At 43.2% G+C, this 10,503-nt stretch overlaps 1 protein-coding gene across 1 annotated transcript in view; it reads left to right on the plus strand.

Moving 5' to 3' along the window:
• COL20A1 (collagen type XX alpha 1 chain) overlaps window positions 1-8,580 on the plus strand; it is a 53,247-nt gene extending 44,667 nt beyond the window's left edge. Inside the window, exons 34-40 of the mRNA XM_063350410.1 lie at window positions 899-970; window positions 1,662-1,697; window positions 3,030-3,096; window positions 3,659-3,847; window positions 5,183-5,260; window positions 6,082-6,237; window positions 6,723-8,580. Coding sequence (XP_063206480.1) covers window positions 899-970; window positions 1,662-1,697; window positions 3,030-3,096; window positions 3,659-3,847; window positions 5,183-5,260; window positions 6,082-6,237; window positions 6,723-6,736 — 612 coding nt within the window. The 3' untranslated portion in view covers window positions 6,737-8,580. The remainder of the gene's footprint in view (window positions 1-898; window positions 971-1,661; window positions 1,698-3,029; window positions 3,097-3,658; window positions 3,848-5,182; window positions 5,261-6,081; window positions 6,238-6,722) is intronic.
• The last annotated feature ends 1,923 nt before the right edge of the window (window positions 8,581-10,503 follow it).

The raw sequence follows: 10,503 nt of genomic DNA on the forward strand, positions 1-10,503 counted from the left end.
TTGGCAGTCCTAAATACTGGAAGATGGAGATTGTTTAATACTGTCTCTGCATTAGACCTCACAGGAGTTGTGGTGAAGTCAGGTATTTATGGGAGCTAAGATTGAATTCAACTCATAACTTTGACTTACTCATCCTGGGAAGATGTGGAGCTGGCAGGGTTGAACCTCAGCTTTCCAAATACCAGGAAAGCACTGTAGCCTTCAGAGCAAGCTCCAAAAGCTGTTCTGGTGCTGCCTTGAAGAATTCTTTCATTTTCACTGATCAGAAGAGTTGCTAATCTCTGTTGAGCTTAAACATAGTAGCTGGAAAATCATAAAAGAAACTATTTCTACTCATTGTTTTTTGGCTTATTTTTTTCTTCCCTTTATGGCTCCAGAGGGCACAGAAACTTCACAAAGAGATGACCAAAGAAATGTGCTTCCCGCTCTCTAAGCTGATGTTACTGTTGTAAAGTATTAGAGGCAAACACAGGTCCTAAAGGAAAGAAAAAAAAAAAAAGAAAAAAAAAAGAGCAGCGTGGTATTAGGAAGCTGAAGAAAAGGGTTATGCTCTAGGCTATGTCTAAATCTGAATATATAATGAAGAATCTGAAGCCTGTAGGGTAAAAAACATGTTGCAGTTTGTCGGCAAAATTCAGCTTTGCTGGCTTGACCATAATTGAGACAGTAATAGGAAATGATGTGAACATGACTCACACACAACGTACTCTTAACATTGGGCTCACGGCTGGACGAGGACTGACATAAACCTTAAGGCTACAATACCCTTGCTAGAGTCCTCTAAACTCAACCTGCTGGTGCCCCTGGAGCTGTAGGGAGATGTCAGCCTTGAATAGAAAAAGAAGAAAGTTAGGAAGTAACTGGACTTTTATCTGTGTCTACAAATTACTGTCTGCAGGGTTTCCAAGGAGTGACAGGCTCTCGAGGCAGCAGCGGAGAGAAGGGACCTCCAGGTGACATTGGGCCAACAGTAAGTTTCTGCTTTGGGGTCTCAAAGAAGGCCAAGACATTAAATAATTGACTGGAAACAAGTTGTTCCCACAGCATCTCTCCTTCAGAGTCTGAAGAATAGTTTTAATTCTCGCTCATCCTTCGTAAGGAGATATCTGTATATGCAAAGTCCAGACTGTTTATCAATAAAGTATTTAACAAACCCCACATCCCTTTGCTCTCTGTAGATTCACAACCTACACAAAATCCAACATCTCAACAAATTTCTGGTGCAAGATTCTGGAATGAAACCAAGGAATCAGTCCTGAGCTGGAGCAGCCAGCATTTGGCTTGTAGGGGCAGCTACAGGTCTAGATGTCAAGTTATTTCTTCTTCTCAGATGTTCAAAACCACCTGCTGTGTTGGAGAATCAGTTCTAAGATTGTATCTGAGGAATTTCTGCATCCCTGTTGATGGTGCTTTATGCCACTGCTCCAGCTGCTGCTTTATTATTCTTTTCCTTGAAAAAAGAAACCAAAATATTCCTATGAGCTTGAAGCTCTTGTAGTCACTGTCATGAGGTCAAGGAAATTATGAGAGTGTGGGAAACAAACTTTGTGCTCCATGTCCCACTAATGTAACCCACAGCCCCGTTTATTTTGGTTTTGGTTTTATTTTCTTCTGCTCTTCCTTCCCCTAGGCTTTCATTTTTTTCTCTTCTTTCCTTGTAGGGGCTGCCGGGTCCGAAAGGAGAAAGAGGAGAGAAAGTGAGTTTTTGTGGTGTTAGGCAGCAACACTGTCGCTGGGTCCCACACTCAAAAGAGTGGATGTGGTAACGTGCTTTGCAAGCTACGCTTACATGTACAAACCTTCCTAGTGTTGGACTTCACGTACCCATAGCTTGTTGCCTTTCCATTCCCCCGCGCCGGCTAAACTGCTGGGATATAAATAATCCTGCAGCAGTCGGGAGCTCCCCAGTATCAATTGTAGTAATGAAAAAGAAATGCCAAACTAAAATCCATTATTTGCCGAGAAGGAAAAACCAAAACCACTTGACCTGACTGAGTCGCTCTCTTTTAACGTATTGCGTAAGAGGGGACTCACTCGTAATAATCCTCTGGCTTGCCCCAGCACAGAGCATTTGATGTCAGGAGATCTACCCTGCCTTTGATGGTGATTATACTGTGAGAGCAAGTTTTTCTGATACTGACTTTTGGTTAGAAAGAAACCCTGTGTTTTTCTAGGAGTCCAAGTCTCATCGCCAAGATTGACTCACGTGCATGAGGCTTCAGGCAGGAGTGAGCTGCTTTTGACGGACTGTTTTTGTCTCAAGTTAATGCTTCCGTATTAAAATTTTTAACACCGTTCTCCTTCCATTCCCACCAGCTTTTTTTTTCTATACATTTTTTTTGCAGTGGAACTTTCCTGTTTTCCTCCCTTGGGTGTGGTGCCAAGCTTTTATTTAAGTCTGGGTAATCTGCACAGTGAGCCAGCCAGAGATGTATATTTTACAAATGTTTTTGGAAGTATTCAGTGTGTTAGTTATGAATTTTCACAGATAAAGTTAGTGTTTATTTTTAAGTAGCATTTTGCATTTTTATCACTTTTCCCTACTTTCCCTACTAGTAAAACTTTCTAAAGAACCCCTCGGATATGATTTATTCAGAATACAGTAACAGTAAGTATCAATATTCATAAAAGATTTAGACAAAGATAGGATGCTGTAATATCTGATCATATTAGATGTTTTACATATCACAGAACATTGAGTCATGGACTTAGCATATTTTTTGATAAAATTTGAGAGTAAAATTTACTCTCCCTTTTTTTGCTAGCTTCGGTAATTATTGAGATTCGGTCTGGGCTTTTTGATGTGCAGGAGAAATGCAATTATTGATGTCTCCCGATTTCAATTTTATGGCTTCAGAGCTTCGTGATAAATAAATAAAGCTGCATTTCACAGTAATTAATATCTCTGAAACTCAAGCTGAGAAAAAGAATGGGCAGAAAGCTATCGTGCATTATGATATCATTCCTTTTGAAAAGATGTTAATACTTTTTTTTTTCTTTAAAAAAAAAAATAAATTGTTTCACTGTAGGGGGAACCACAGTCCTTGGCCACAATTTACCAGCTCGTTAGCCAGGCTTGTGAGCGGATGATTCAGAGTGAGTATAACCAGCCCAGCTCCGAGTGTGTTCACGCCTCCCCAGCAGTGCCGAACAAAGCCAGAGGGGAGACAGCATGAAGCTGTGGTGACCCAGGGAGCTCCTCCATCCTGTGCCGTGCTATGTCCCAGCGCAGGCTCTCAGTGTTACATAGGTTTTATTGGGTGGCATTAGCACAGAAACCTGTGAAATATATCTTTGGAAAACCCATTGGCACTTTGCAAAGACTCCTTTATTTCTCAAATGGAAAAGCTTGAAACTAATTTGAAGGAAATTATTCTGTCGGTGATTTGTGCTGATTCCTCTAGAGATGAGGCATTTTTGGTAAAGCCCCTGTGCTGTGATGCATGAAGGGAAGCAGAGGTTTGCCCGAGGTCAGGCAGCAAAGTCATGACTCAGCTGCCCATTTTCCTCTTCGGAAAGCTTCTGGCTTTCTCAGTTTGGACTGACAGCCTTTTAGAGCTAGCTGATAGTTTTAAGTACCTTTTTAGACAACGTCCTCTGGTTTTCTCTCTTTTCTGAATCTCCCAGACAAGGAAACCTTCATTTTCTCTCTTCCCAGCTCATGTGTTGAAATTTGACTCATTCATTCATGAACACGCGAGGAAGCCAGTTCCTGTTTGGGAAGAAAGGTTAAAACCAGGAGAACCAGGACCACCAGGTCCTCCAGGTCCTCCTGGGAGCAATGGAGAAAGAGGAGAAAATGGCATCCCTGGACAGCCAGGCAAAGATGGGTATCCTGGAGAAAGAGGTATGGACAGAAGCGTTCGTAAGCATTTTTTACTATATTTTGGATACCTTAACTAAACATTTTCGTGCCTCAAGCAGTACTGTAAAGATAATCCACGATTTTATCACATCTCATTTCATTGCCGTTTTCCTTTTGGACTTCTCTCTCCTAAGAAGAGAAACCCAAGTTAGGTAGCTCAAGGAGCAGGGAGAAGACAGATGCAGCCCGCTCTTTTTGCAAGCTCTGCTTTGAGAGGAAGGCCAGTTTGACACCATGTGTGGGTGTTGGGGGATGGAGAGTTTAATTTTGGAGGGCAGGAGGATTTCCCTACAGAAAGGCAAAAGAAACAGCCGTTTGGATGAACACATGGGGGTGGAACAGATCACCTCTGGGCAGAAACGACGAGTCTTGGAAAACACTGAAGGAAGGCACGAGGCACCTGAAGTAATACTGAAAATGGAAGTAGGTTTCTGGAGCAGTAGTTCCGACAACAAAAGCCTGACACATGACTAAAGAAATAAATCAATGTAATCTCAAAAGGTGGCATCAGCTGTTACACATGAATGAGTGAATGGTGGAAATAGTTTTGCTTAGATTTGCAGACATTTGTCAGTGGCTCAAGTAATTGTCTGTCAAAATAAAATGAAAAACATTGGTTTCAGCAGGATCCTAACACCTCTAAGCAACTAAACACCTTCTGTTTAACTCCTTGCTCTGGCACTATTCAGTCTGATGTGGTATCTGCAGAGCTTATCAAAACGTCACTTAAGAGAAAAGGGAAGTAACAACCTGCAGATGTTTCCAGCCTGTCGAGTGAGGAGATGGGAGAAGACAGATCTCACTGAAAAACAACCTTGAGGACACGGCTGATCAAAATATTTCCATCTTAAAAGTATGAAAAATGGTATTTTATCAAATACCATTTTTCACTGAGGTGTAATGGTTTCGCAAGCAATTTCATGCGAAAACAGCAATCCTGACTGCATCTGGTCGAAGAGACGGTTCAGCTTTGTGATCCGTCTGACCCATGTGAAGAACATGAGAGCGGATTTCACACTCAGGCCAGTGCACTAACACCAGCACTATGAATTTCTCAGTGAAAAACCTCCACTTTCACCCATATCAGGCTGCAAATCAATGCTAATTGGAGCCCTGTTGGTCATGGGCAAATGGCTACTCTGGAAAATAGAGTAGGTGCCCAGACAGAACTAAAGAAAATGGATATTTCTTTGTGTTGCCAAGGGCTGTGACTCTCCTTCAATTTAATATCCAATAGCCTGGTGAGGAGACCGCAGGAGACTTAATTCAGTAATAAAAAATGCAGTGAAGTGACACTTACCTCTTATTTGTGATTAGGTGCCCCAGGGCCCAAAGGAGAAAAAGGGATGTCTGGAGCCAGTGAAGAAGGGATCCAAGGACCCAGAGGCAGAACAGGTAGAGGGAATACAACCTCTTTGTATTGAGCCGGTGGGGCCATCCGGAGCTCACCAGCTGCCAGATTCAAAGTGACATTCAGCCTTGGGACCACTGTGGTGGGGCGGACTGACCTTCCCACCGCAGCTTTGTTGGCAGCACCCTGGATGGTGGCTCCTCTCTGCTAGGACACAAGAGACTGCTCTAGGCCGTCTCCTCCCTCTGGCGCCCATTCCCAGGTAATGATGGATTTTAAGGACCCAAGACACATCCAAGGAGTTTCAGTTTTGCTACCTTTTTGCATGCAAGACCAGATGCTCAGGGGATAGAAACTCTAAAAATTCAGGTCATGAAACACAGGGTTTTTGAATAATCTGTTAGGATTTGGTGTACTCCTCCATCTTTATCCCTGTTACTTGGCATCCGTGGGAGGTTTGCCACTGACGTAACAAACCAGGAACTATCAAGAGAGTGTGGTCAAACATATTTTTCTGTAAATTAAATTTTTATAGTTGAGATGTAAAAACACAAAAACCAATGGCTCTGGGATGGATCCTGGGGTTAAGGTGATTTTCTTCATTGACGTGTAGCTTGACTTTGAATTCTCAGAACCAGGCTCCATTTTTAGCCAAGCTGGGCACCCTTAAGGTCAAGAATAATCCCGCTAGTTACTGGGATTCAGAAGAGTTTTTCCAGCTGGCAGGTCTTATTTTTCCACCAAAATGAGAAAATAGTACTCAGAAAATTAACCAACGTGTAGGATGGAGAAAACGTAGAAGAGGCATTACACTGAAGCAACTGAAGTAGATGTGCTACAGCTTAGAGTGCTTCTCCTTCTTCAGGTCCACCAGGAGAAGTTGTGCTGGGGAAGCCAGGTCCAAAGGGTTACCCTGGGAATGCTGGTCCTCAAGGTTTTCCCGGTGTCAGAGGACAGCCTGGGCAGTCTGGATATCCAGGAGGTTGTGATATCTCTGGATGTTATGGAGCTGGTAGAAGAGGTAAGTCGATTTGTATCTCAGTACAGAAGTTACGATTTTATAGCTGGTCTCTCTGGCTCGGCAGAGACCTTAGTTCATCCTTCAGGCACTGTCAGTCCGGCAAGAGCCTCCTTTGCAAAGCCATCAGGATGATTCATGTGCAATTCATGTGGATAAATGCCAGTTCAATTGAGTGCTCCTCAGCACCCTTCATAGATTAAAACATGATGCAGCAGGAGTCGAGCAGGTGGAGTGATCATGGGGGTATCTTCAGCTCTTAATGTCCCCAGCAATGTTTCCATGGTGGATAGAGAGGAACAATATCTCAGTTCCTTCACATACGTTTCACGGAGACTCAATTGTAGAAAGTCTTTGGAAATGAATAAAATCACTGTCACTGAACAAAAAGACTTACAAGGGAAAAGAATTAATTCTACACCATTCCTTCTCAGTACTCGATACTGATTTATTTGTTTGCTCAGTGGCCTCATCTCCTTTCCACACAGATTTCATCCCCTGATGGTTGGTGTGGAGGCAGCTGAAGACATTGCTTCCATTGCCCTGGAAATCTCTGGGTGAAAGCTCCACGCACTCCAAGAGAAGGAGCAACCTGAACACCATATGTGTTGTTTGGGTTTTTTTTTAATGTCCCATCATTTCTATATGGACAAGTCAATCAAACACTAAAGCCACCAAACCAGCCTGTGTTCAGAGGAGTCATCCGTCTGTTTTTCAGCACTGGAGAACTGCGGTGTTCAAACTCACATCGCACATCCCGCAGCAAGACAAAGACACAGTCAGTGGTACGGGCTGACAGACTTGTAAAGAAAAAAGAAATAATGTATTGCAATGCTCAGAAATATCAGATAATTTTTGCCCATTTTGCCTGCTTGTGGGTTGTTTGGTTTTTTTGTCACTTACTTGTTATTCTGGGTCCCCAGCACAGAGAAAAACAGCACCTCATGCCCAAAGATGCAAATCCACTGGAGAAAAACTGCTTTTTCTGTTGGTTGGCAAGGTAACAAAGTCTAGCACCATTTTGACTGTTTCTGCCTTTGGCAAAACACTGATGGCTTCCTTGCAGGGGTGTTATGTACACAAGCATCGCAGACAGCGTGATAACCTTCCCGTGATGTGACAAACCCCACCGTTTAACCCCGTTCTCTGGGGCTTGGTAACTGTCAAACAAAGCCTTAGATGAGACAGAGTGCAGCCGTGTAGGGAGAGGAGCTGGAGATTAACCTCCTGGCCTCTTCCATCCCTCCCTCCTGCAGTCTGCGTAGCTACTTTGCATTTTATCAGGTAGAATATTTAATAGCTCTGAGTCTGACTTTTATCTATGTGACACGGAGGTAACTGTCATGTTACACCCCTGTCCCTGCGTGAGCCATGGTCTACTACGTGTCCACAACAAACCACACAGATACTGATAAAAACATCCCTCCTGCTTTGCAATGGCTACTTTAGGCAGTGCTCCGTTACACCGCTTGTAAACCGCCCCTGCTTCCGAAACAAGTGTTTCTAAACTGTGATTTAAACCTGGAGCAACAAATTTATTTTTTTTTTTGTAAAAGCAGAATGAAGCAAAAGGTATCATTACAGGCTTTTCAAAGATGCGAAGAGGCAAAAACGGAGCATCAGGCATATTTCTGTGCACTTTGGATGTGCAATTTCTGCCCCTACCTGCAGGCTGGCAGCTGGGTATTCATGCGGCTATAGCCGACCTTTGAAAACTTAACAGCAAACACATCCACATTTAGAAAGTAGATTGTCACATAAATATCAAAGAGAAAGAGGTCTACCTTAAGAGAATTATTTTGTTTAGACCAGGAATCCAAATATTGTTTCTTCCTGTCATTATGGAAAAATCCCATAGAATTAAGAAATTTTGCTGAAGGAGCATTTGAACGTATCAGACTTGTGTGGGAGTCAGCCTACAACAAAAGTCAAGTGAAAATATGATTACTGCATCCTGTAAGTATTTAAAGTAGTCCTTGGCTTAATGTATGTTCATTCTCTAGAAACTCCCAAGAATTAATATTTTCAGGGTGACATACATTCCCTTTGCAAAACATAGGAAAATGCATAGAAATACCACTCTGATAGAAGTAACATTTCTGTTCACTTTGGGGCTTTCCAGAGTTGCCTTGACATATAAAATAGAAATCTTTCGAGCTTATATGAAGTGTTGCATACAGAGCTCTAGCCAGAAGAAAAAGGAGGGGTCGGAGGAGCTGAAGTTCACAGCGCATTGGGAGTACGGTGTTTGGAGGAGACGTGTTCATGGGGATAGACACCCTGCACACGTGTTGTGGAGTTGTAGGTGCTTCCGTTCCTACCGGTCAAAGAGCTTTTGATCTGTGTTTTCCCTATTCTCTGAAAAATGAAGGTGTTCTGAAAATAAAGCTACCAAACCTGCGTTAAGTTGCATTCAGAATGGTTCTGCTTTTCGCACTGGATAAAAAACCCAATACCCGTGATAACCGGCAGACACAAGGCAGCGGGCAGGAAGGGCAAGGAGGTAAAGGGGGTGCCTTGCACAGCAGAACCCAAAATTGTTCCCAGGAAACGCACACAACCTGCGGAAGGTAAGTATTTTGATGTGCAACGTCTGCTCTTCGCGGGTAATTCTGCTTCCTTTCCGATTTAAATTAGTGCAGCCAGATTCCCAGTTCTGAACTTGCTCTTCTGTCTGTTCAAACCTCGTAACCGCAGGTGGTGTGACAAGGAGCTCCTTTAGTTTTCTTTATCGACCACTTTTGAAAGATACTATCACCATCTGTCTTGGGATTTAATCTATTTGGTAGAATTTCAAGTGACCTTTACTTTCGTCTGATTATTTCAGATGCAATGTGAAGGGTCAGACTTTAACAAAATTGAGTCCCAGAAGGGCTATTGATTAGGAGACAGACGACCTGCACAAACAACGTGCCCATTTATGTTCCTAAACTTTGTCCCATGGGTGGTTTTGTTTACTATTTTCTGGATAAACCTGAAATAACCTCAGTGCATAAACGTAACACGTCCGTGTGAAATCCCACAACTTCCTACCATTTCTTCACCTTTGCAAGCTAATGCCTGTTCACCTCCCCTTCTGTTCAGTCCTTATTAAAAACCTTTGTCCTGATTTACTCATTACTGCCCTTAAGTAATTTGTGTCATAGAGACTTTCTTTTCCACACAGTGACATTGTACCTTCAGTTTCTTTAAAGCTTCTATCCTCCAGTCCTTAAATAATGATAAATTTGGATTTTTATCCCTGCTGCAGAGTTTGACCCAGCTTGTGCAGCTGGATTCTGGCAGAGGCTTGAGGGCCTTCCAGAGACAGATTGTTTTGCCACGAGCGTCATTTTAAGGTATTAAATCAGTCTCAGGGGTAAGATACAACAAATACAGAGGACAAACCAGCAACACGGCTAACAAGCAGCTCTGAAAAGGTTTTCTCCGGGGCTCAGCAGGCTGGCTTGACCGGATTTAAAGGTCTGGAAACAAAAAGGCATCTTGGCTTGGGATAAAAGATCTGCATTGGGGAGAGCCCATAGGGGCTATCGAGGCAGGTGAGGCTGTTATAGGGAGATTTTCCTTAGCATTATATGTGAATTTTACATCTCACACATACATCCTTCTGCCTGTCTGTCTCTAAACAAGTGGATTTCCTCCAGTCAAGTTTCTTGATAAATGTCTAAAGAGAAACTTATCCGAAAGGGAGGTGATACAGGCTATGGGGACTGGCTCACTGGAGAATGAGACGATATGGTGGAAAACAGTCCCGAAAACAGCTGGGGAAACAGGGATTATGTAGATCATCCTACCAGCCAGCTGCAGATAAAATGCCCTGCGTGCTCTAGAGACCCAGACAAGGTGAGCGTTAGGCAACCAGAAGAAAGAGGATGTAGGGGAAAAACAGGAAAATGGTGGTAACTAGGGTTATTACAGTCAGGTTTCTATGCTTTTGGTCTTCTTGCATTCACGGCCAATGGAGCTGTACTGGTGGGAAAGCACGAAACACTATGGTGAGGATACGATCTCTCCTCCACAAGCGAACCAGAAAAGATCAGCATCTGTGTCTGCTTTCTGTGATGCCTTCGGGGTCTCTGAGCTTAGTTTTGCACTCCCAGATCCTGGAAACCAGTTACTTTGCTCTGGGTCTCTTCCAAGGCAATTTTAGAGCTCCTGCTGTATCCCAGTCTTGCTTCTTCACTCTTCTTCTGATGGCAGCTTGTTCACTCAAGTCCTGGGAATCAGTTCTGAGCTGGGAACACTGCAAATGTTAACAGTCTGGCTGCA

Source organism: Chroicocephalus ridibundus, chromosome 12, assembly GCF_963924245.1.
Source record: "Chroicocephalus ridibundus chromosome 12, bChrRid1.1, whole genome shotgun sequence".
NCBI lineage: Eukaryota > Metazoa > Chordata > Aves > Charadriiformes > Laridae > Chroicocephalus > Chroicocephalus ridibundus.